The 26,761-nt window shown below is 45.2% G+C and overlaps 1 protein-coding gene across 9 annotated transcripts in view; it reads left to right on the forward strand.

The window, feature by feature from the left end:
- Positions 1–26,761, forward strand: part of Sipa1l1 (signal induced proliferation associated 1 like 1) — a 272,998-nt gene that overhangs the window by 233,403 nt on the left and 12,834 nt on the right. For 8 of the 9 annotated variants that reach the window (XM_051196264.1, XM_051196272.1, XM_051196265.1 and 5 more), the window contains 6 exons: positions 600–746; positions 5,556–5,680; positions 9,263–9,381; positions 12,515–12,957; positions 24,863–25,102; positions 25,833–25,998. In XM_051196264.1, coding sequence (XP_051052221.1) covers positions 600–746; positions 5,556–5,680; positions 9,263–9,381; positions 12,515–12,957; positions 24,863–25,102; positions 25,833–25,998 — 1,240 coding nt within the window. The remainder of the gene's footprint in view (positions 1–599; positions 747–5,555; positions 5,681–9,262; positions 9,382–12,514; positions 12,958–24,862; positions 25,103–25,832; positions 25,999–26,761) is intronic. The other variant, XM_051196273.1, reaches the window with a different exon arrangement.

Genomic DNA, 26,761 nt, shown 5'->3' on the forward strand with positions numbered 1-26,761 from the left:
TGATAGTCAGCTGGCCAACATGCTTGGGCTAAGACACAGCACATCCCTGCTGTGAAAATCTATAAGTGCAGTTCTGAGAATTTTTCCCCCCTGTGGAATTTCTTAGTGTGAGCTACTATGAACCAAAATTGTAAAAACTAATAGTCAGAGCCTGAATATTTCAAACTTTGAGTAATGAGATAGGAAAACAAAGAGGCACTTGAAGAATGTGCTCTCACAGTGGCTGTGAGGTGGGCGGTGTGAGAATCTGGAATTAACCGCTGGTTAATGTCGCTGGGGTTCACTTATCCTCTGTTCTGCCAACCTACAGACTGTATAGCACTTCGGGATTGGATCCTGGCAGCTTTTGGAAGCACGATGTTTCTATGTCTCTCCACCTATAATTTTATGCATAGATTCCACCCCTTCTAGGCAGTTTCCCAGCTGTTCCCTCAGGAACCTTATTAGCCAGATGTTCCTCTTGTGGGTTTCCTTCATTTTCACATTCCACAAGGCTGCCTGCTGCCTTTGTGGTGTTTATATGATGTCTTCTGCCATGCATTACCTTGTGGTTTTTCTCTCTGAGTTGTTGACTTCATTCTTTTGCTTCACACTTACAGGCTGTCTCCTGGTTCGGACATCTATGTGACAGTCTCATCCATGGCTTTGGCAAGATCCCAGTGCCGTAACTCCCCCAGCAACCTGTCTTCATCCAGTGACACTGGCTCTGGGGGTGGTACCTACAGACAAAAATCCATGCCCGAAGGGTAGGTATGCCATTTGTTCCCCCTGGAGAGTGGTGCATCATCAGTCTTCTCTGTGTTCAGACATGTGAAATGATACCCCTTCAGACAGGCCTCATAAAGCTCCACACAACCGGCAGAGAAGATGGAGCTGATGCTCCAGATAGAGGAACGTCCAGTGGCTAGGTCAAACCACTTCTGAGTAAGATGATCAGTCTAAAACCAGTGCCACAGCGAAGTCAGATAGCATCATCCATCTCTCATCACACGTATCGTTAGTATCTCCAGAAGGATTTTGTCACTTCCTAATACTTCCTCCAAAGTGAACTCAGAAAAACACTGTTTGCGCTGGATTCACATTGCTGTGATAGAAAGAAAATGATGGCCACACCCTAAGCTTGAAATTATCTTGTAAAATACCTGTATTTTGTTGATTTGTTTTTTGTTTTGTTTTTTAGTTGTTGTTGTTGTTACTTGGTCTTTCAAGACAGGGTTTCTCTATGTAGCCTTGACTGTCCTAGAACTTGCTCTTTAGACCAGGCTGCCTAGAACTCACTGACATCTGCCTGCCTCTGCCTCCCGAGTGCTGGAACAAAGCACTGCCTGGCTGCTGTTTTCTTTCTAATCCTCATTGACACTAAGTGCCCAAAAGTAACCTTTTGTTCTGACAAAGCTTACACACAGGCTGAGGCTGTAGCTCAGGTATGAGGACTCACCTAGCTTGCGGCCCTCAGTTCTGTCTCCAGTGCTGCTAGAGAACAGAACTAAAGTCAAAGGGGAGGGAACTACACCCAATTTTAAAGAGCACTGTGGGGTAAGGGGCCTGGGATGTCTGAGGCTTAGAAGTAATGGGCACAGAAGCACAGCATAGCACACATCAGCTGCCTCGTGCAGACGGAGGGAACCAAGCTGTGTGTTTTCTCTGGGGGACCTGAGGAAGAACTTGAACCATTCAAGTTTTCCAAAGACTGATTAACAGATGGACATGTGATTTGATTACCTTCCTGAGATTTCACCATGTCAAAAATTAGCAAGCACTGATAATACCCTCCTAGTGGGTATTTTCTCACTATGACTAATATTCTGTTGTGTTTAAAAAAAAGATTTGTTTGTATGTTCATATGTGTTCTGCTTGCATGTATATATATGGACCACGTTCATGCCTATTGCCCTTGGAGGTCAGAACAGGGCATCACATCCCCTGGAACTAGAGTTATGGATGGTTGTGAGCTGCCTTGTGGGTCTGGGCATCAAACCCAAGTACTCTAAGAAGAGCAGCCGGTGCTCTTAAAAGATGAGCCATCCCCCAGCTCCTCCACTGTTTTTCATGACCATTGGATGTGAATATGAATGTTGATATTAACAGAAGGGAGGTGATAAAAGCTCTGCAATACGCCTTCTCCACCTTGCTGTCGCCCCAGTAGCCTGTTTGAAGTGCATACATCTTACTGTAATTGCTTCAATGATGACTAGAAAATAATTTTAGCTTTTCCTCATCAGTCCCTGCAGAGGGGTTGTGAGTCACTTATTGTACCGCACCACAAGCTGAACTAATTATTTCTTATTTAAATTGGATTTTAAATGGTATGATTTGCCTTCACAATGAAGAAGTCAGCATACCTTCATCATTATTATAGCACTAAAATGTAAATGAGCCAACAATAAAAAGGTTTTTTTTCCTGTCTGTGATACACTCTAAATGTATATCAACAAAGCAAGGGGAGACATTAGTGCTGTAGTTGATGCTAAAAACCATGAGTCCCATGCCCCCAATGCCCCGTTTTTGTTAGCAAAATGGCGATTATTCCATTGGGAATGCTAGCCAATCTGTATCCTAGATGATATTGAGGGGTTTTCAATCTTTGAGGTCACCTTGGACTGCTGACAACATCACATAATTTCTTTTGTACCTGGGGATAACCTTTTAAAATAACAATAATATTAATAATAATATTAATAAGAAGAAGAAGGAAGAAGAAAGAAGAAGTGTTGCCTGCTATATACTAAAGCCATTTTGGTGTTGTTTGTTTGTTTTCATATTATTTTTTAAGACAGGGTTTCTCTCTGTAGCCCTGGCTAGCCTCAAACTCATGGATCTGCCTGTTTCTCCCATCTAAGTGCTAGATTAAAGGCATGCACCACTACACAAAACCGTTTCATAACACATCTGTGAGGCAAGAGGTAGTCTGGCTCACTGGTGTGTCTTGCTGTTGCCAATGAAGTTTGATCCTGAAGTTACCCTAACCCAGGAAGAGCATTTGTGTCCAAGTTGATGTTGAAGTGTCTATGCTGTGCCAGGTACCTGTTAGTGTTAGGCATGCATGACATCATAACAGTAGCTGGCAAACAATGGCTGTCCATGGACAGTGTACAATGTTGGTGTCCCTGCCTCACCTCAAAGGGCCTCATGTCTGTACCTGTGTGGTATAAGCCTTATCATTCTTTGATCCTAGGACATTGAGGGTTGAAAGTAAATAGGGAGATTCATAGCACCTGTGCTATTTGAGTAGGGGAGAAAAGCTACAATACAAACATAATATGGGAATTAGAGATAATGAAAAAGCATCTCAGTTTAAAGGCTGGGCTAGGGGTGTAGCTCAGTGATAGAGCTTTTCCTTAACAATTACAAAGCCCTAAATTCAGTCCCTAACAAAACCAGACAACAACAGCCAAACAACACAGCATAAGGCTCTTCTCCCAGCTTAGAAATGCATTTTGATACCACTCATGAGAGTTTTTTCTAATTGTTCCTAGTGAGGAATTACACTTGTCTGTGATGGGGGCTAGAAGCAGCTTCCAGTCCACTGTGAAAAAGTTTCAGAGGTGCCAGCCTCCTGCACAGAAGTGGGCAGCTTGGGCAGCTGCATGCCTGACCATTGAGTGTGTCCTATGTGAGCCTAGAGATTGCTTTCAGATACCTCCAGTGTCTCAAAATGTCAAGTGTGTCTTCTAAAATGAGGCCAAGTGTGGGATTTAGACCTCTTGTTTAAATCCCTCAAGGACACGAAGTTTACTTGGGTTCTCTGACACACAGCATCTATGTAAGAAGTAAAATGCTTTTCAAGGTAGAATTTAAAGTGTCTTGGTAGTTATGATTTTCCTTTAAATTTGGAGGTGGTGAAAGTTACCTCTTAGTTTCCTCTGCTACAAAAAAAGAAGAGGGAGGTTGGAAAAAATGTCTAACTGGCATCCTTTGGTGCACATTTAGAATAGGACTGAAGGGTCTGAAGGGTCAGTGTGAGGGTTCTCATTGCTGAGGGGAAAGAAAGCAGATTTGGGAATCTCCTCCTTCCCAGATGTTTTCATAAATCAAGAGTTCTTTCTTGGGCTACAGGCATACACAAGATGGCATTTCACCGTGAGCCTTGCAAGGGGGCTTCTACCCAGGATGCAGTTACCCCAGCAACTGGGAAGATAGTTTCACAAATTTTACTGTAGGAAATATTTTTGTGGCCTTCTGTACTTTTCAAGACTTTAGCCTAGATTTTACTACCTAGAGTTCTGTAATGGAAATGCCAAGTGTGTGTAAAGAGAACGAGACAGAGTTCAAGGGTTTTGTTTAGTTCTACTGGGTCACCAGTTTCAACTCAGCTCCATGTTTGCTCATTCCCAGAGTCCCCCCCCCCCTTCCCAAAATAGCTCTTGCAAGTCCTGGCCATGTGTCAGTCATCACAGGTAAAGCACAGCCATCAATTGATACAGAACCTATAGAGGGCTATGTTATTAAGTTCTTCGGAAGTAATTTAGTAACTGTCTTAGTTAGGCTTCCTATTGCTATGAAGAGACACCATGACAACTCAAAAGAAAACAGTTAATTCCAGCTGGCTTACAGTTTCAGAGGTTGAGTCCCTTATCATCATTGTGGGAAGCATAATGGTGTGCAGGCAGGCATGGTGCTGGAGAAGGGACCGGGAGTTCTACATCCAGATCTGCAGGTGCAGGGAGAAAATGAATGTCACACTGGGCCTGGCTTGAGCATCTGAGACCTCAAAGCCTGCCTCCAGTGACATACTTTCTCCAACAATGCCACACCCACTCCTGTACCTATTCCAACTCCTCCTAATAATTAATGCTCCCTATGGCCTGTACAGGCCATTTTTATTCGAACCACTGCAGTAACCATGGAAAATATAGTGAATTTCAACATAAATACTTGAATTCTACACTTTGGTCCTTTGTGATCTCAAGAGTTCCTGTCAACATTTGTGCCGTGTTGATAGAGACCTATGATTTCATATGACTTAGTAAAACAAACATTACTATTTTTTCAAGGGGTGAATCAAACTGTCTTTTAAATAGCTACATTTCTCTCTGAAAGTAGATATTTACCATTTTACATGCCAGCTTACCTACTTCTACATTGCCCTTCCTTAATAGCAGCTTAAAATTCATATAGTTAGAAAGTGGCTTGCATATATCATAAATGGTAGTTCTGCCTTTGTTTTTCAGATCAGAGTACATTGCTCAGAAAATAATTGATCCAAGAGTAAATTAATGATTCAGTGCATTTTTTAATTACGAGAAACAACCTTCCATAGGTGTACTATTTGGAAGATGTGTATGAGTGACTTAAATGGGCTGATGATAAATGGCAGTCTACTATGTGGTCTGGTGGACTTGGGCCTCTTGCTGTCCTGGCCTTCTGTTAGCAAGCTCCTTGCCCTAGTTAGCACTTGGTTTCAATAATAAGCATACCTTCCTGAGCACAGAGCTGTGTCTACGTGCACAGACGTGCAAGCAGAAACTGGAAATACCTGTCATCAGAATCAGGACTCCACCTTGCGGGTAAAGATTCTCATGTGTCTTGCTTTTGTTTGGGAATCACCACTGCAGGTTTGGGGTGAGCCGAAGATCCCCAGCCTCCATCGACAGGCAGAACACTCAGTCAGATATTGGTGGCAGTGGGAAATCCACACCCAGCTGGCAAAGAAGTGAGGACAGCATTGCCGACCAGATGGGTAAGTGATTTATATAAAAGTGCTTTCAGAGCAAGGGACCTTGATATTTTTTCAAAGCATGGTGTTGTAAAAGATGTCCCAGTCTCACATAGCACGTGTGTGAGAGAACTGGTCTCTGCTAGACTAGTGCATGTGGAAGTAATAGATAAAGTCAGTGGCTCTCAGTGACCCGCAGACTCCAGCCAGAGTGACCAGGGCCATGTTTGATGGCCAGTGTGCTGAAACTCCTGTATCCTCAGTACTTTTCTTTCTCCCTGCTTGCTTGCTAGGGTTGGTTGATTGGTTGGTTTTTGCTTTGTGCCTGGGATGATTGTTTATTATTCTTCATGTTGACTTGTAAGGAGAAAGAAATCTCTGTAAATGTAAGAAGAGATTGAATTCTTGTTTGGTCACATTTGTATCTTGGTTAGACTCCCTCTTCTGCCCGATGGATATTTTTTTTTAAAAAATTCCCCTCACTCTTATCAGCTAAGAAAATTTCTGAACAAAAATGGCAGAACAGAATGAGTTCAGTAGGGAGCCCTCATTCATGTTTCTGGTGCACAGCCCTTTGAGGACATGGAGGAGAAATCAATCCGTCTACAATGGCACCATGAACACTGTGTGTGACGATGAAATGTTTGCCGTCCAGCAATCAGACTTTAACAGACACACCAGAAGTTTGAGGCCAGCCCAATCCATACATTAGAGACCTGGTTGTGAGCTGTCACCTTGTACTTCCATCCCATAGTCTTTCTTCCTTTTTCTGAAAGTATTGCCATCAACATGGGATAAAGACATACACCTTTCATGCCTGAAACAAACATTTAAGGCAAAGAAAACCTACCCTTTGTTTCCTGAAGGTTAATGGGTTTGTCCTGTGTGAATGACTGCCCAAGTAAATATATGAAAGTTGAAGAAATAAAGTGTAATTCCTAGGTCCCGAAGACATGCTTTATTCCAGTGTGCTTTGTTGTTGAAGCCATCTGTCACTCTCCAATCTTATCCCACCCACCCCTAACTCTGAAAACCTGAGCATATTCTGTCTGCTTCCCTGCTCTTGACAGAATGTCTTTAATCCCATATGTTTTGATGCTGTTGGGATGGTAACATCACATATGAGCAGGCTCCTCTGCAGCATTACCTTAGTGGCTTTTTCTGGTTCCCAGTGCACACTCTGACCAAGGCTGCAGCAAGCCTTTGTGTGCCCAGTGTGATACTTCCACTGGGAATCACAAGGTGTCTGGGCACCAGAAGAATAGTTACACAGTTCAGTTCGTCATGCAGTCATATTCACCGCCTCACATGAAGTGCTCTCCAGTCTTCCTCCTGCATCTACTACAGTGTAGTGGCATGTCACTCTGCACAGCGTACAATGCCAGTCTGAATCTGGATTAATCCTCTGAGGACACTGGTTCATCCTTCCTGTACGATACAGCTTTAAATCTGACAGTCGGGGGCCCTTAGAGTTGGCTTGGGAAGACTTCACTAGGCTGTGTAAAGTGTGATTAGTGGCTTTCCTTCTCTCAAAATCTATTAGCTGGGCATGGTGGATCATGTCACCACCATCTGTATTGCCCCACGTTTCTGTGTCACATGTGGGAGCTTATGTTTTTGGGGCTACCGTCAGAGCTAGCCAAGCAGCCCACCATTTCGTAGCTGAGATAGTAGTGTGGACTGAAGATAGCTTAGCTAAAGATGTTAAAGGAAAGACAAAGACACAGGAATAAAATCAGGAGGGTACACCAGTCAATACTGAAATGCCATGAGTTTATTTTTCACCCCTCTTCTATACATTAACCAAAAGGGGAACATGGTATCGTGTATACTGAACAGACAGGCTTTTCTTCCTCATTTCTCCAGGGATTCAGTAACCACACCTTAGATTCAACTTCTTGTTACCTGGCCTTGAGGGTCAGGAGTAACCACACCTCAGATCTCAGGTCTGTTTTTATTTAGATAAAACACCCAAGGCTAAGCCTGAACATCCTCCTGTAGCCATGCCTTTGGCCTTTAGGTCTTATGACTTACTGAGGACAGTTTTGAACTCTCTGTCCTTGAGCCAGAATGGAGTGGAGCCATCTTTATGGGCACCAACAGGATCATGCCTTTAATCCCAAGCTAGGGTAAGGGGGTTGGCTGAGTTAGGAGAATGCCATCACTTCAAAGCCATATTGAGCCACATAGTGAGTTCCAGGCTACTGCAGGCTACAGAGTGAGATCTCATTTCAAAATGCTAAAATACATTTTTAAATTTGGGGTCCCCAGCATTCCAGGAGAATAAGGCAGCCTTTCCTGGTTGGCACATCATAAGGAATCCAGGGCTTGATGTTCTGGCTGCCCAGCCTTTTGGTATTGAAGTAAGACTTGGTTATCTGTGAAGGTCACACTCAAAGAGCTACAGTCAGTTTACAAAAAAAAAAGAAAAAAAGAAAGGAAAATATCCCGTAGTGATGTGGCTGGACATGGTGGCACACATCTTCAATCCCAGTGCTCAGGAGGCAGAAGCAAGGGGATCTGAGTGTCTAAAGCCAGAACTGCATAGTGAAACCCTATTGTAAAACAAAATGTGTGTGTGTGTGTGTGTGTGTGAGAGAGAGAGAGAGAGAGAGAGAGAGAGAGAGAGAGAGAGAGAGAGAGAGAGAATCTCATAGTGTTTTTAGTAAATTCACTTTTTTTTTTTTTGCATTCATAGCCATCCTTAGTTTCCTGTGTCCTATGGGCTTCAGGTTGGACATACCTGGCAGTCATTCTAGAGAAAATATATGAAAAATGTTAGGCTTTTCCTGGCTTGGTATATGATGCATAGAGTTGGCCTCCTCATACTTGGTGTGGATGTAACTGGTACCTGCTAGACAGGCTGATCCATCATTGCAACCAGTGTGCTGTGAACCAGTTCTTCCTGACAGTGTGGGCAGGCTCAGCTTGATCGACAGGCTCACTTGTCTCCATGGATGCTTCTTTCTACCTCACTGCTCCTGGAGCAGGCTACCTGGTCCTCTGCAGGTCAAGAAGGGTGTTGGAGAAATCCATAATTCTTGTTAGCTCTAGGTGGTCAGGGTAAATCACGGCCTTTTGCTTTGGGAACCCCCTCTTGGATGCCAGTTTGGAATCCGAAAGGAAGTGATCATTGGAAGTAAAGTAGTTGCTGTGTGTCTGTTGTGTCATGCTCAGTTTGCAGTTATAGAGGACCTCAGGGATGCACTTCTTTCTAAAAGTTCCCAAAGTGTCACAGTAACACGTGATCGCATCCATGCCTGTCTAGGGAATGGACACTGAGCTAGGTTAGCTTCACCGCAGTGACTGATTCTTGAGTTTAACCCAAGTATTCAGAACTTCCCCCAAACAACAGTTCTGAACTTAGCTGCATTGTTCATGGTCTTTGGTTTTGTGGCACTTGATTGTGCTAATGTGTATGATGTGACATGTTGTCACCAGCTGCAAGCTTTCATTAGCCACCTAGTTTCTGGCATGCTGTCTCTTGTGTAGACTCCTAATAAGCTTGTGCTGGTGCCCAGAGTTGTCTAGTCAGTGAGCTCTGAGAGATGGGTGGCAGGCCATCTCCATGTGACAACTACCATAATGTCCTGTGCTGTGTTCCAGAGCCTACATGCCATCTCCCAGCAGTGTCAAAGGTCCTGCCTGCTTTCCGAGACAGCCCCAGTGGGAGATTAATCCGGCAAGATCCAGTGGTTCACTTGTCTCCAAACAAACAAGGCCATGTAAGTTCACCGCGAGCTTAAAGAAATAACTGATATCCAGAAATGTTTTGTGATTCCTGTGGTCTGAAAATGGCATCCACCTGCTCCACCCCAACTCTGTGTGGCAGAAGGCAAGGTACCTTATTGGGTTTCGCACAGCCCAGATTCTGAGCTCCTTTAGTGTAAACTCTATTCTGAAGAGTAGGTCTGCATCCCCACAGGTCTTTAGGAACATTCAGGAATTCAGAAGAAACCATAATGTTAGAAGGAGAACTGTGCAGCAAAGAGTGTCTACCTCTCCACATAGCTGGGAGAACGAGTGGGGCCAGACAGACAGACAGACAGGTCAGGGCTTTCCACAGCCTGCTGCTTTTCTTGTCAGCATGGCGGTATATGGCCCTTCTGTTGTAATGGCGTTTCTCATCGTCTTAGGGTACACAAAGCATTTTGCAGGTTAACGTTCACTCCCTGTCCCCTCCCTTCTTCTCTGTGTGAAAAGTGTGTTTGTGTTCTGGTCACTTGCTAGGATGGGAAGTTCATGTTTGTGGCCTTTGAGGGTGCTCAGATTGTACCAGTTTCCTTCTAGAGAAATGAATACTGAAGCTAAAAACCAAGTGAGTCTGTGGCCCTATACTTTGCTCTGTAGGTTTGCTAGGGCCCATGTTCTCCACAACTCTACTTAACATAGGATTGATATTTGAACCAACCTGAACTTTCCCTTTCTTGTTATCAATTTTATACTGACTACCTAATAAAATAATATTTGGAATATGTGGTGAGATCAGGGTTACGTAAATTAATGTTTCCTGTTTCTTCTTACTTTCTGGCTGTGAGAAAATTTCAAATATATTTCAGCTCACTCTCACTTAGGGCAGGCACACTTAGGACTCAGAGGCCACCTGTCCCTGGGGCCCCATGGTGGCAGCTCAGGGACAAAACTGGGGGAGTTCTGCACAATTCCCAGGCATGGCGCACACCTGGCACCCAGCACTCAGAAGGCAGAAGTAGGAATGTACAGCCTGGGCAGCGTACTGAGATGATGTCTACAAAACCTAAAGTTAAATAAACAGACTTGTTACTCTGAAAAGTTAGAGCTCCATTAGGAAAGTGGTTGGGCGGTGCCTTTTCAAGGTGAAGGTTTCACTCCAGGTAAACCAGATGTCCTTCCACTCTGGTCTTGGCCAGTAAAGGGTATCTCTTCTCCGCATCTTCTTGTCTCCAGCAAGTTGCTGGGTTTTCTGTCTCCCTCTCGTTTAAGTATCACCTCCCAGAGCGCTTGCTCAGTCTGTGCAAGGCCCTGAGTTCATCCTGCAGAACCATCTGTACACCAGAAGTTTGTTCAGGTAGCTTTCAAAGCTTGTTTGGTGAAGTCTATATAACATTCTTTCTAGGCTTCTGAGCCACTGAGTACACATCTTTATTGAGATGTCACTCATGTGCCATAAAATTGACGTACTTAAAGAATGTGATTTGGTGGCTGTTAATATATTCAAAGAGAGTCAGGAGCTCAACAGGTAAAGGCACTTGCCATCAAGCCTGATGACCTGAATTCAATCCCCAAAACTCACATGGTGGAAGGAGAGAACCAACTCCAGCCAGTTGTGTTCTGACCTCCACCACTCACTGTGGCATATGCATACACTTAAATAAGTAAATGTAATTTGTAATAATATGCACATAGTCAAAGAGTTGTCACCATGATCTAATTTCGGAACTTTTTCATTACTCTGAAAGCCTGTATCCTTCAGTAGTCACCTCTGAATCCCTACCCCTTCCAAGACTTAATTTACTTGGAGCATCTATGGGTATGTCTACACTTGCCACTGCACTTCAGTGGAAACCATATGGTCTGTGGCCTCCTGTGTCTTAAGTTCTTTTATTAAACATGGATTAAAAATTCTTATTCATGTTGTAGCTACACTTGCAGTTTATCCCTTTTTGGGACTGATGGATGGAGATTTGTATGTATATGAGAGAGATTGTTCTATTTTTAATCTATTCATAAGTCAGTCACTGGGCTTGTGTCTACTTTTTTTTTCTATTATGATTAATGCTGCTATAAGCACTCAAGCCTATGTGTTTGTGAATATACATTTTCATCTCTCTTGAGTCTTCATCAAGAATGAAATTGCCGTTATTTTCCCATTGCTACTGCCCCAGTTTTCATCCCTAATAATGCTCCCCTCTTTTTCTGTCATTTTGTTTGGAGGATTTCTTGTGTGTGTCAGGTCCTCACTCTGCTTTGCTCTACATTTCCCAGTGCCCAGTGACACTGAGACCCTTTCCATGTGGTCATTGACATTTCGGTATCTTTTCTGCAGAGGCCCTGTTCACAGGTCACACCATTTTTAATGTACTACTTGAAACACAACTGGTTTTGATCCAGGTACATGTTTGTTGTCCTCGCGGTGTCCTAGCTAAGAAACCATGGTAACTCCCACAGTCAAAAAATTTATACATGTTTTTGTTTCATGTTTTACAAAGCTGTAACTTGTACATTTAAGTCTTCCCTGTCTCTTAATTTTTTTTTTCTATGCAGTGAGGTTTCAACAACTTCTTGTTTTGGTTTTTGTTTGTTTGGTTGGTTGTTTGCTTGCTTGGTTGGTTGGTTTGGAGGGTTTTGGCATGTGAATATCCAGTTGTCTCAGTACCATTTAGTGATGAGACCAGTTTTCCCTGCTAATGAATTATCTTGGCCTCTCTGTATATCTTAACTTTGAGCACTAGTTAGAAAGCTGTCTCCTTAGCTCATGCTAACTGGGGAAGCACAAGAGTTCAGACTTCATCTCAGATTCTGCCTGCCAGCCACTGAATGTGGCTTCAGGGTCAAGCACACTTTCTAATTATAAGCCCATTGGAAATGTCATTTCCTTTCTATGTTAAGGTAATAAAGATGCCAATGAACGCTTATGTTTTTTTCTGGTTAAAATGCCATTGTGTTGTTATGACATGTAGCCTCTCCGCCAGGGACACCACAGATGAGCCCATCAGTCCAAGTGCTGTCCCCGGCACTCTTACCTTGTTTTGACTTGTTATTGGAGCTTTATTAATTAGATATATTGCAGAGTGTGTGCATCCCCTCCACCCCCATGAATCTTTCTTGGTGTCCAGGGTGTGACCCCTGAGTGTAAGTAACTCTTGGCTTCTGTTGTAGTCTGACAGCCACTACTCCAGCCACTCCAGCAGCAATACCCTCTCCAGCAACGCTTCAAGTGCCCACAGTGACGAGAAGTGGTATGACGGGGACCGCACAGAGTCTGAACTCAACAACTATAGCTACCTACAGGGCACCTCTGCTGACAGTGGTATCGATGCCACCTCCTATGGCCTGAGCCACGGCAGCACGGCCTCCCTGGGGGCTGCCACATCGTCACCTCGTTCGGGGCCAGGCAAAGAGAAAGTGGCGCCCCTGTGGCACAGCTCCAGCGAGGGGCTCTCCCTGGCAGATCGGACCTTAGAGACTGAGGGTCATGGCCTGGACAGGAAAACAGAGTCCTCCCTCAGCCTGGACCTCCACAGCAAGAGCCAGGGCGGCTCCAGTCCACTGACCAGGGAGAACAGCACCTTCAGCATAAATGACGGCGCGTCACACACCAGGTAAGTGCCCTCCAGCCTCTGCCCACGGGGGTCCCCCACTTTAGTGTTCAGTGATGTCCTCCGAGACACCGGGGTCTATGTACATTTATTTATAAACACTATATTTTATATGCTGTTCTACTTTATGCCATTTATTTCTCAGCAAAATAGTTAGCAATCTGCATTATTTCAAATAAGGAGAAAATTCTGCAGATACTTAATTGGAAAGTTGGGTTATTTTTTTTTTTAATTCCCCTAACTGCATTCCAGAATTAGTTTTCTAATTTTGATTTTCAGCATTGATATATAATGAATATAGAGAGCTACAGATTTTTGAAGATATTTGAAGTCTAGGCAATATTTTTAAACGAAGTGGTCTTTCCTAAGATTGGCAGCTTTTCCAGCTCCCTGCCCTAGCCCCTCGCTTCCCCCATGTTTCCATTTCTGGTTCCTGACAGTGACGCGAGAATGTCTGAGGCCATCAGCAAAGCACAGCTAAGGTACAGTGTGCCCTTTCTACAGTGGGAGAGCACACTTCAGCCGTGTCCTTGGCCCTCACTCCACTAAGCAAAATAATGCTGTTCTTCTCGTCCTTACAGTCACAGTGTGATAGATAGGACTCTGTCTTAGGGAGGAAGCGCTCTGCTCTACACCTCTGCATCTCTGTTCATTACCTGTTACTGTTAGATGCTGCTGGTCAGTGTGTGACTGTCTAACCTGGCTGCCCCCCATCCCCTACCCCCCATTCCCACTCCCCACCCCCACCCCAGCAGTGAAGACTAATACAGCTTTGGAATTTTCCAGATGAGAAGCCGTGTATGTAATCTGCTCGTAAATGCCAAATCACCTTGATGGGAAAAGACATCTACTTTACTTGTATTTAACTTAGTATTTTACTTATATTTGACTCAGCTTTCTCATTGTGTCTCTGTTCTTGCCAAGGAGTTTTAAGTTTCTCTTCAAGGTCGAGGCTGTGTGATGGATGCATCCTCACAAGCTGTGCCTCTGCTGCTCATCCCTCCATTCCAGCTTGTCAGGCTGAGGCCATGAGGCCTTTCCCTCAAGCATTGGCCTGTCTGGTGATGTCTTCCATGTTCAGTCCGTGTTTAGGCAGTCATTTTAGTGAGGTTATATAGGTGTAGCAGTGCCCTTGAGGGAAGTGTCCTCAGGGTCCCATTGTCCTACAGTTCAGGAGCTAGAGTATGTGGCTCAGCAAGGGTAGGGGATGTGTCTGGAAAGGTAGAACAGAAAGGCAGCCCTCAAATCCCATTGGCAGTGCAGACAGCCTGCCAGAGTATCCACTCACTGGCCACTACTCTGTGTGACCCGCAGCTTAATAGCTAGACTGCTAATGTCCCTCGGAATGCTCAGAAACCTAAATTTCTGTTTCTTTGCTTTTAGTTGCTCATTTGAGAAAGGGACCTTTTCCTAATGACAGTAGTCCACCTGAAGAGAGATCCTTGGTCTGACCTGAGGCAGCAGAAAGTGAGCTGGGGAGAGATGGTCTAGAATGGTGTGACCACAGAGCAAGGTTGAGAAGAGCTGGACCCTGGTGCTGAACCACAAAAATACTGAGACTGTGCTGTGAAAAGCCCAGGGATCTACACACACACACACACACACACACACACACACACACACACACACACACACACACACACACCCGGACAGGCACCTGGGTTTTTTATTGTGCCGACTAGACCTGCCAAACCCTCAGAACGGATTATCTAGATTTTCAGATGGGCTATGTGGAATCATTGAAGTCATTGCCTAGAAATAGCTGTGCTATTGAAAGTCAAACTTATTTGAGAAGAATGTGGTCTTTGAGGAGGGCGACAGGGCTTCCCACCCACCGGAGGCTTGAGTCACACTGGTTTCTAGACTCCAGTAAACAGGCATGCTTTGTAACTTGGGTCTGTTGGTCTTGGCAGAGTGAGTTGGATAGCGAGAGCTGTAGCAACCTCCCCTTTCTGGAGGGAGAGAAGACTAAGCCACAAATGTGCATTGCTGGGGAAGCTGACATCACAGCAAATTAGAGTGTGTGTTCTCCACAGACAGGAGCAGCAATTAATGTGGAGATCTCTTGACAGTACATAAAAGAACTTGTACCTGGGACTTGGTGACAAAATGTAAATTACAGTGATTAAGTTCCCCTACATGTTTCTGGCTAGGCTGGGCCTTCCCCTCTGTCCTGCAGTCTTCCTTTTGACAACTGCGCAGGTTTTTTTTTTTTTTTTGGTGGCATCCTTGAGAACTACATTAATTACATGGGGAGGTTATATTGGAATGTCATTAAGAGAAGCCATCCCTATAGATAAGTTGCCATGGGGGTAGAAAATATGAAGTCTAGGTTCTAATTTTTATTTTTTTATAATTGTTCTTTCCCTTTTAGATCTTAAAAAGTATCGCTCAAAAAAACAGATTTACAGTGAACATAGGAGAGGTGAAGGTAACATTAACTCTAACATATTCATTCAAAAGTTTTAATACATTCTTAATAGCTGGAATTTTTGGTTTTTTCCTTAAGAGTCCTGGCCATGATGGTATGCAAGGTCAATATATAGTAATGAAAAGTGGCAATAAAGCCCTAGAGCATTCTGGTTCAGCTGCCCTTGAGCCCACACCCTACAGAAAGCTTAAAGAGCCAACCTCGTGCTTAACACACAGACACCTTGTTAGCAGGCTTCCATCACTGACAAATGCCTGCACAAGCAGCTCACTGGAGGGAAGACTTAATTTGTTTTTTTGGCTTCAAGGGTTTCAGTCTGAGATGTGCTGAGTCCATTGCTGGAGTCCAGGATAAGGCAGTGGTCACTCCTTTATTAGCCCCAAGCCCTTGTGATCCAGTCCCCTCTTGGTCAGTGGGAGACCAAGCCTTTAGCCAGCAGTTCTCAACCAGTGGCTTGTGACCCTTTGGCAAACCTCTATCTCCAAAACTATTCAAAACAGTGACACAGTGGTGGTTATGAAGCAGGAAGGAAAATAGTTTTATGGCTGGGGGTCAGCACCACATGAGGAACTGTGTTAAAGGGCCACAGCATTAGGGAGGTTGAGAATTGCTGCTTTTAGCCCATCAGCCTCTTGGGGAGGGATATGTCTGTCACACTGACCTCCTATCACTTCTTTTTGTAACATGCCAACTTGGCATGTTAGAGAACACAGGCCCCCTCAGTCACTCTTGTTAGTCAGCTATTCTGCTCGCCTCAGAATGCTTCGCTTCCCAAAGCCCCCTGAGAACCTTAATGCAGTTGGAACCCACATTTTTATTGTCACCTCGTAGAGGACTTCCCGCCGAGCACACATGCCCTCATCCCCTGTGCTCTCAAGTACCACCTGAGTGTATCAGCAGGTGGAGCCTGATGGGCAAACTGGAAATGCCCAGTCCTAATGCGCCCGCTTCTGGTCGGATGACTCAAAGTCTCACTAAGAGAATTCAAACGTCACATAAGTTCTCAGCCCATGACTCCAGAAAGCCATACTCCATTTCAGAGCTTGCTGTAGACACGTCTGCTTTCATGTGAGGGTTTTAGTACTTGTGTGTGTTAGTACTTAAGGCCTTGTGTGTCTAGCATGAACTTTTGAGAAGTTATTTCTAAATAAAAGTTTGCTGGTTTGTTTTTTTAATCTTTAAAATGTAACAAGGAAGAAGTTCTGATTGTCACCAGAGGGGCAGATTCAAGACCAAGAGAAATGCCTGCCTGTAAGACAGCTCAGTTTTGGGACTGGACCTTTTCTGGTTGACTTCATAAGCTAATGAACTGTTCGTGCCAGAAAAGCTCTTTCCTGGGATTGGTGAGGGGGCTTCTTGGGTGGAGCTTACAAGGCCTGCTGGGCTGTCTCTGTGTGTGTGTCTTACAGCTTACGTGTTTAAACTTTGTCCTGCAGATTCTGGGCCTCTTTCAGATGTAAGGATGCTTCCTGCCCTGTTTAGAAATCGTTCCATTGTTTTCATATGCAGCACTTTTTTGCCCCAAATCTTTCTGGCTGAAATTTTGTCAGTTGTTAACAGTTAATTGCCTGTCTTCTTCACACCACCTTCCATCCCTGATTCCCAAGTACTGAGGATTGAACCCAGAGTCTTACATTTGGTAACCAGATGCTATACCACTGAGCTACATCTCCAACTCTTTACTTTTTGATTCTGAGCAGGGTTTTTCTAAGTTCTCCGGGCTGGCCTTGGACTTCCAATCCACCTGCCACAGCCTCCCAAGTAGTTGGTGTTGCAGGCCTGCACACCAGATCTGATAGTCTTCATTTTCCTCCCTAGGTTGAGATTATTGTTTTTCTAAGTATTATAGACTAACTCAGAATTTCAAAGTGCAGCTCTGGAATCCAAAACCCAGAACTTTGGTTGAAAGCTCTTGAGTGCCTGTTTCAGCTCCATCAATAAGTTTGATTTGTGCAGAGCTTTGCATATAGTGAGCTTTAGGGATGCATTGCTTTGCTTCTATTGAGCCAGCTTCAGCCAGTCTGGATGAAGTGTCTTGCTGGATCTCCTCCAGCCTGTAGGAGTGATTACTATTTTATCTGGACTTCAGTGATTGACCAGTGGGAGTAGAAAACTGAACCATTGTGTCTGAAGTTTAAAGTGCGTGTTCAGCAATGAGCCCTATGTCAAGGCTTGAGGGTCTGGTGCAAAGCTGCCCCACAGCCCTGCCCCTCACAACAACCCTTCCTCAGCTCACTTGCAAGCCCAAGCCTTCCAGATGCATGAAGTAGAGGCTCAAAGCCATGCAGCAAGTGCAGAGGCCATTACTTGCCACTTTAAGCATCCTCTCAAGGTAAGAATTTGTGCACATGCTTCATTAAGGAAAAAGGGTGCTCTATGGCTTCTGCCAGAGGCCACCCTGGAACAGTCTTTTCCCTGTTAGTGTGTTGCCACATCCCTCCAGCTACAGCCAAAACACTTCTACTGAAAGAGAAGTGGTTTTGCTCAGCTAAATCCTTTCCAAACATGGAGGTGAATGTTTGTCTTTTGCTTTATTTCTAAGGTTAAGAGACGATCTGGTCAATTCTGTTTGCCTTAACCTAGCTATTGGGTGTAAGTCATTGACTATGTGAGAGATAAGAAAAAAATCTATTACACCCTTTACCATAGGCAAATCAATCAAGAGACCCAGGGATGTGGATTTAAGCCTGAAATCAATGCTATGTCTCTTCTGCCACTGTCCTCTAGCTCTGTAGCCTGTGAACAGTCACACCTGGCTCATCTCTCACCCGCCATCTCATGATATTGGTCCTGTTGAGAATGAAAAAAGATTACCACAAACATAACCCTGGAAGTGTACCCAAGGCAAAAAGAGAATACCTACTGTGAGCGGGTGTTTCTGTCCATAGGCATGTGTCTCTCGAAGCTCCAAGTGTGCCCACAACTCCCATGGTGCTGCGGGCTAGCACACCTGTGCTCAACCATGACCCTTGAGGCCTCTTCTACACACACCTCGTTCCCCAGGCTGCACGTGCATGCTCTCTGCTCACCAGACACTTGCTTCTTGCAAAGGAGCAGCTTTCTTTCCCATGCTCACTCTGCTCCTGGCCAGCTTAACCACCAGACTTCGCTTGCCTGCTTCCTGTGGTGTTTTAGTACTGGTGTCTCCTCAAGCCCTCCAGAATCGTGGAGCTGGTAGTAGAGAACTAGCCAGTGTTGAACACAGTGGGAAGAGTCCTGCTTTATCATTATCCTCCATTATCTGTCACCCAAAGACTTGTTATTTGCACAAGCAATCCCAGGAAACCCTGTCAGCTACCCTCTCCTTGGTCATAGGCCAGCATCTAGTCTTTGCCCAGATTTTGTCACAGTCATTTGACAGGTGACTAATTGCTGCTTTCCCCTCTCTGAAAATACCATCTTCACAGGCCAGCACTGAAAACTCAAGCCCTCATGCCATGCCCAGTCATTAGATGTCTCCAAGCATCCCTCTGGCAACTCCCCATAGCAGACAGCGGGCAGCAGCTGTTGCTGCACAGGGTGGGGCAGACATTTAGAAGGGCATCCCCAGCCCTAGTACACAGGGTTGGTACCTGGAAATCCCACTGATGACGCCTGTGCTCCCCCATCCTGCTGGTTCTTTTCTTTGTAGGGTCAGTGGGCAGAAGCAGGCAGTGTCCATCTCATTAAGGAAATGTGCAGGCAGCCAGCCCCTCCTGTAACGGCACACAGAAAGTCGCCAGGCTCCTTCACCTTTATTCATGGCTTACTTGAGCCGTAAGTCAAGATGAGAAGTCTAGATGGGTCAGACCAGCCCAGGCTCTAGCCACCCTGATGTCCTTTCTTTTATTTTTGTGTGTAGTAATATATGTGTGTCCTCGCTTCCTTCTCAAAACTCCTGCTCTAGAAATGGCCAAGGGACCCAAAGCTGTTCCGTTCCTCAGGAGAGGGAAGGCATGCTAGAGTGTAGATGACAATTGAAGTCACGGAGTCCAGGGCCATCAGCCTGGATGCTCAGTGATCTGCTTTGGCTGGGCTCACAGTTAAACTGGATTTTCATATAGTAGAAAAGGAATTGATAGGACATCGTCATCCCAGTGTTATCTGCTTCTCTTTCCTTTTTGTTCCATATTATTGGCTCATTACCTTACACAGTTCTTAGGAAGGGAATCAAGGCACTGTGGGTAAGGCAGAATCATAGCACACTGAATTAACAAGAGTTCTCCAGGATAATGAAACAGCCCCGCTGTCTGGGTCCCCGTTAAACTCAGCTGTCAATTTGCGGTTGGCTAAAGTATGGTTAAACTCCATCCAGAGTCTCTTGGTGGAGCCAATGGCTGTAGTACTGGAGGTGGTCAAGGGCCAGCAGGTGGTCAGCTTCAAGGAGCTCCACCCAGAGGCTAGGCCAGAGCTATGTAGGAAAGGAGGAGACACCTATTTTGGAAGGTGAAAGTTTCTAGGCTCAGATAGCAGTTCTTAGTTCTGGAAAGTAAGAGAACCCTTAGAAATGTCTCAATACATGGGTTTTTATGACTAAAGAAAATATAATGTGAACCTGCAACTCTTCATTGATCCCGGCTCCTGCAGGAACCAGAACATTACTTCAGAAACATGGTACCTACCCATGGCTTCAACTCCTGGATCTGGGCAGACACAAAGTGGGGATTTGACCAAGTTAGACCAGTATGAGCAACTCGACTTGACTCAAGCAGTGGTTCTCAAACCATGTGCACACTTGGGGAGATTTTTCTGAGACTACAGACACTGATCCGGCTCTGTCTCATTAGATCTCTGGGATCAGGGCTCCAAGGTACATGTATTAAAGGTTTCCCCGGTGAAGGCCTGGCTTCTGCTGCCAGAGGTGTGTACACTAAGGAAGGAAAACAGGCCGGTGAATTTTCATTCATTTCTGTTTGTGCCTTTGTTCCCAGATGTAATCAGTTCTTAGATTGGGCTGTCTGGTTATAACCATTAGTAAACAGAAGTACACTGGCATTTCACACCCTGGACCAAGTATTAGCCATCATAGTCAAGGATGAAATGATCAGGTTCAATGGTCTTAGTTAAGTCTACTAGTGAGGATACATTTGTAAGCAGAAACACCCTTTGCAGGCTTAATTATCGTACAGTAAAAATAAAGTAAAATCAAGTTTTAAATATAGTTTGAATAAAGCACTGTATGCACGCATTATCTCACATTTGAGATGGATTTCCAGCTTACCTTTGATTTAGCCTTGTTTTTCATCAGATGCTGAGTGGTTAGAGTTGCCAGGGACTATTCTAGGCATGGGGCATCCAGCAGCAAGCAAGAAAAAAGGCATCTCAGCCCTCCTGGGTTTATACCCAATCAGCAAAACAGAGTGCAGACATAATCAATCATGCAGTACTCTGCACTGAGTAGACAAAGGAGAAACTACACAGAAAGTATTTTGGTAAGAGCCTGCTGGGTTCCTGGGAGTAGTGGCCACATAGAGGTAAAGTCCACCCTCAGAGTCTGTGTTCTAGAACAGCCACTCCCTGGATGTCACTTAGGAAAATAACAGTAAAATTCACATAGAAAAGAAAACCTCACGTAACATACACACTGCTGTCTCCTTTGAACATTTCCCAGCCTCCTCTTTAACTTTCTCTTGGCATAGATCTGTGTAGCATAACAGAATGACTTTTAAATTAGTGAACTGTGTGGTTTATTTTCTTTTCTCCTGGCAAATTATTTCTGTTTTGACTCAACTTTAGTCTTTTAAAGTTCTAGAATCTTTTGAATAGCTATGGACTATCAAAGTATTTGAAAGTAAAATGGCAATTCAAGCATACCTCAGGTGCAACTCTGGGGACACTAGTTCTGAGCAGGGTGTGGCAGCACACACCTTTAATTCCAGCACACCGGTGGCAGAGGCAGGAGGATCTCTTAAGTTTGAGGCCAGACTACTCTACATAGCGAGTTCCAGGACAGGCTCCAAATCTACACAGAGAAACCCTGCCTTGGAACACTCCCCCCCTCTAAATTGTGAGGGATCATGTCACTCACCATGGCCCACATACTGCACCAGCATCTCTGGAGCAGCATTTTTAACATACTGCTATTTGAGAGTTGGCCTGTGTGACTATCCAAGGTTACTTACATATCCAAGATGTGTAAGTTCTGCTCCAAACGCCAGCCATGGTTAAGACCTGGGACCCCATAACTGAGTTGTAACGGTGTGTGAAGAGATCCTAAAGAAAAATAGAAATTTTTAAATCTGCAAACCAAAGACTAGAATCTTGTCCCTAAATAACTAACAGGCACGCCCATCACCACACCACCCCTGCCCCTCCTGCCATACCGTTTAAAGCTTGTCTGGGGCTGGCCTCTTGTGCTGCAGAAGCCCCTTGACTGTCTGGCACTGCAGAAGCCTGATGTGAGCTCTGCCTCTGGTGCCTCTACGCACACTACAGCCTTTGATATCTTTTCTTCTTCCTTCAGTTAATTCTCACTTTTGATCTCCTTTCTGTATCAGGGATCTGCTCTTGCTTTGTCCTTACTGATTGAGTACTTAACAAGTAAATAGTTTTACACCCCCTTCCTTTCAAGATGTATTATTTTCTTTTTTAATTATATGTATATATTAGCAAGGGTGTGTCCTGATGCCCTCAGAGGCAGGAAGAGGACATTGGCTTTCCTGGAGTTACAGGTTGTGATAAGCCACTGGGAACCAAACTCTGGTCCTCTGCAAGAGCAGTGCAGGCTCTTAGCCTCTGAGCCTTCTCTCTCTGGCCCCTCTTCTTAATTTTAAAAACAACCAGGTGGGATGTTTATCAAGAGGTAAATGTCACAATTGCTTTTAAATTTACGTTGTCCCTGGGGATGTGGTAGGGTACTTCACCTGTTTTCTCTAGCTGGAAAACTACTCATGGAGAAATAAAATGTTTGATGTATTAAAGCAAGACTAGTCATTTTTTATTCTGTTTCTGAGTTTGGGCCTCGTTCTTGCGTGTCATAAAAATAGGGAATTTGGTTCTTCGTGTTCTGAAGTAGTCAGACCAATTTCACATTGAACTCTCTCCAGGTGGAGTCTTCCCCCAGTACCTGTCCGGCTCTGGCTGCTGATCCTTGAGTGCTGATGGTACCCCAGCCTCCCTATTATTGACTTTTGTTTTCTGTAGCCATTTCCAGGGACGACTAACATTCATAGGGCAGAAGGCAGCAGCAGTCTGTGTACATCCCCATTGTGCACCATAGAGAAAGCAAACTAGACCATCACCCACACCCCTACACCATATTCCTTCCCCAGTCAGACTCATTTTCCTTGATTCTGAACTAAAAGAACCATCTGTGTCTTTCTGTGGTGTCCTTTTCCTCAGCTCTGTGTCCCTGGCCACCTCAGTTTGTTTCCTTTGCTGGTTCCTGTTTTGGTTGTCTCTGGTCTGAGGATATTACAGATTCTGGAACATGCCTTAGTTACACATAGGTGTGCTTTCTCTCACTGTGGTAGGTAGAAAAACAATTGTTATGTCTGAAGGATAAATGTTCAGCCTCAGTAGAGGCTGTCATCTAGTTGACCGAACGGTTGCAACAGGAAGACATTACCAGCAGGCTGTAAGAGTGGTAGCCGAATCATGTCCTCTCTGGCATGTGGTATTTTAATTTAGCTGTTCTGGTGGATGTGTGACATCCTTGTGGTTTAATTTCTGTTTTCCTGGTTCTTGGCAATGCTGAATGCTGGTGTTCCTGGGTCTTCTGGTTAATTGCTCTTTTGAAATTACTGTTCAAATCTTTGCCCTTTTTATTTGTTCACCCAGTTGCCTTATTTATTTTTAGGAGTTTGGTTTATATGTTGAATAGGGACTTAATTGCTGGGTATATTCTTCTACTCCTTTGGACACAATAGTTCTTTTTTGTTTTGTTTTGTTTTGTTTTGTTTTTCAAGACAGGGTTTCTCTGTGTAGCCCTGGATATCCTGGAACTCACTCTGTAGATCAGACTGGCCTTGAACTCAGAGATCCACCTGCTTCTACCTCCCAAGTGCTGGGATTAAAGGCGTGCGCCACCACCTGGCTTGCATGTATAGTTCTTAACTTTAATGAGCTTTCATATTTCCTTGATCTCATTTAAAACCACTCTGCCTCTGTTATAAAAATTTTCTTCCGTGTTATGGTTCAGAATCCGTGGGTCTGTTTTAATATACATACAATCCAGGTGTGACTGGTTTTGTGTGAGGTTAGGGGCCAGAGTGTCATGATACGTTTTCACTGTTATATATTGTCTCAGCCAGTGGGATCTAGGTTTTCTTCCTACTGTAACACTTTAAAATATTCTGGTAGTTTCACAGTTGCAGAACAGTTGCCAAGATAGGGTTCTCATGCCCCATACTCAGTCTGCCATTGTCATCACCCCCCTTGCTGAGTGGTACCTGTGTCATTGCCACACATTACCACTGGTACCTTAATATTTGTTCAGTCAGGACAGTTGCTTTTTGACAAATAGTGCCGCTGAGGAATGCAACTGCATATCTGTTGTAGGAGTCACCTGAAGATTTCTCTAAGCAGTACTCACTCATAGTGTGGGCGTGGACCCTGGGCGGCCTCAAAAGGGAAGTATGGACATCCTGTTGTGGGGTGGTAAGATAAGCTCTCATCCCAGCCTTGAGAAGTCTGCCTTGTCCACTCTTAAAACTTGCCTGGTCACGAGCAGCCCTTCTGAGTTCTCTGAGTACTAGATGCTTATTGCTGTTAGAGAAACAAATAGGCCAAATAGATGTTTATTTAGGGAGAAATAACTCACAACATAGACAGATGAACACCAGCAGGTTCCTGGTCCCAAGGATGCCTCCCGATGTTCTCCTGTCCCCCGTGCTGCAATCAAGAGAGATCTCCGAGCCCCTTCCTTAGCCTTAGTTCCCCCAGGTCACATCAGGCCCTGTCTCCACCCCCAATGGGCGTGGTCTATGCCACAGGTGCCTACAAGTTAAATATCTCACTACAGATGCTAGGGGACATGGACCTCAGTGTGCCCTTGGCCTTGGGTGTGTCAAGGAGAGCTGTGCCCTTGACTTGGTTTCTATGTGGTCGTTAGCCTGCTCTTAGCACAGCTGTGATCCCCAGATCTGAGGAAGGCAAGACAGACAGACAGACATTGAGACTTCTGCCTCTTGTCCTGTCCCTGGACTGCAGTGGGTCCGGTTTGTTTGAGAGTGCCCCCCCCCCCGGCTTAAATCCTTCTACTTAAAGCTAAATGCAGACCAAGTCCCACTGACCACTTGTCACTGAGAGCAGACCTCTAAATTTCAGGGAGAGGACAGGAAGGCCATGTAGCCATCCCTTTTAATCATTTGTTTTTATTCAGATTTCATTTTTTTAAACCTCGCCTTCACCCCCACCTTGGGCACCACTTCCGCAGCTGACATGGCGGCCCCGGGCATACATCCGCAGCTGACATGGCGGCCCCGGGCATACATCCGCAGCTGACATGGCGACCCCGGGCATACAGTGGAGTCACTGTTCCTGTTTTCCTCTCCACAGTACCATGAGCTCCCGACACTCTGCCAGCCCAGTGGTGTTCTCCAGTGCCCGAAGCTCACCCAAAGAGGAGCTTCACCCCACCACAACCTCCCAGCTCGCTCCTTCCTTCTCCTCCTCTTCCTCGTCCTCCTCTGGGCCTAGGACTTTCTACCCCCGCCAGGGTGCCACTAGCAAGTACCTGATCGGATGGAAAAAGCCAGAAGGAACCATTAACTCCGTGGGATTTATGGATACAAGAAAGTAAGAGTTCTCCTTCTACGTGGTGGTTGGTTTTCTCCTCTCGCAGAAAGAGCTGGCCTAGGGGGTTTCTTTTGACCCATGATGCTGGCCTAGGGTGTTGGGGTTGGAGGAATTGGCTTAGTGGAGGGAATTTTCTTTCTTTTATTAATGAGAAAAATTATTTTCCATATCATCTGATCATACTTCTCCCCTCCCCCCCAAGAGATTTTATTTGCTAAGCCAATTTTTGTCCTCTAAATTATTCCTCTGCCTCATTGCTTATGTAAGATGTACTGTAAAACAGTTCGGATGAATCTGAGATCTTTAGCTGTCCTTAGAAAGAGCTGTGTGAAGGACACATTCTGGGTGATCTGGCCTCCAGCATCTGTCAATCACAGCCACTGTGTAGACTGCTTCTTAGCTGGGCCAGTAGGGCCAGGAGGGATATGAGAAAGTGAGTGAATGCCCAAGGTCAAAGGACCTTCCCATGTGATCGTCCTGTCATTTTGCCTCCCTGTATAAAGGTGGCACTGGGGACCCATCTCAGGTCTGTCAATTCTGCTGCTAGAACTGGCTGAAGGGGGCAGGTGGTTTCATGTAGAGGAAGGATTTACTCTGAAGATTTTGTTTTGTGTTTCACATTGACACTGCTTAATGTAATCAGGAGTTATGCCCTCTGTCACCCTTTATAGCTCATGCCTTGGAGCCAGCCCTATTGACTCCATTTCTACCATCTCTCTCTTCTCCCCAGGCGGCACCAGAGTGATGGTAATGAGATGGCACACACTAGGCTCCGAGCCTCAACCAGGGACCTGCGGGCTTCCCCCAAGCCCACCTCCAAGTCCACCATTGAGGAGGATCTAAAGAAACTCATTGACCTTGAGAGCCCAACTCCGGAATCACAGAAGAATTTCAAGGTAGAGGTCAGGCTGCAGTGTGGAAGAGAAAAGCCAGGCGCGATAGGACCTTGGGCTGAGGGTGCTGGGAAGCCCCCTTCTTCAGCGTTGAGCACTCTGTCCCCACAGCCACATCTCTTTAGTGTGGGCTCCTGTTAAGCCACCCTTTCCCTGGCCCTGTCTTGTAGTGTATCCCATTCTGAGATTCCTCGGTCTGCACTTAAATGACGTCACTTCCAGGGCTGGAAAAAACACCTGTGGTTCCCTTGTTAGCCAGAACGTTTCCCACGTGGCCTCCACTCTGCCTTCTGTCTGTGAGGCCCTCTTCTCACACATGTCCCCAGCATGTCTGCTGATCTCCATGTCAGTCAAGGGAGCTGCCTTGTAGCCGTGGCCAGACTCAGAGTGAGAGTGTGAGTGTGTGAGTGTGAGTGAGAGTGTGAGTGTGTGTGTTCGTCAGGGGCCAGCATTCTGCTAGGCATCTCAACAGGTTTTTCTGCCTACCTCATTGTGGAGACTGGAAAGCTGCCAAAGGCTCTGTACGTCTGTGTTCTCAGAAGTGCAGGCCTGAGGAGGATTCTCTCCCTGGTGTGAGGTGTTTCTACAGAAGTATTCTGGGCAGCCCCAGGAGAATGGAAGCCACTCCTGGAAGATCATGGCAGTGAACTCTGAGGGTTTCTCTCCTTGAACTTGATGCTAGGTCCGGGGTGACTAGAAATGCCAGTTTCAGAATATCGAGAAAGTGTTGGAAATGAAAGCTAGAAAATCCTTCCCACACACCAGC

Source organism: Phodopus roborovskii, unplaced genomic scaffold, assembly GCF_943737965.1.
Source record: "Phodopus roborovskii unplaced genomic scaffold, PHOROB, whole genome shotgun sequence".
NCBI lineage: Eukaryota > Metazoa > Chordata > Mammalia > Rodentia > Cricetidae > Phodopus > Phodopus roborovskii.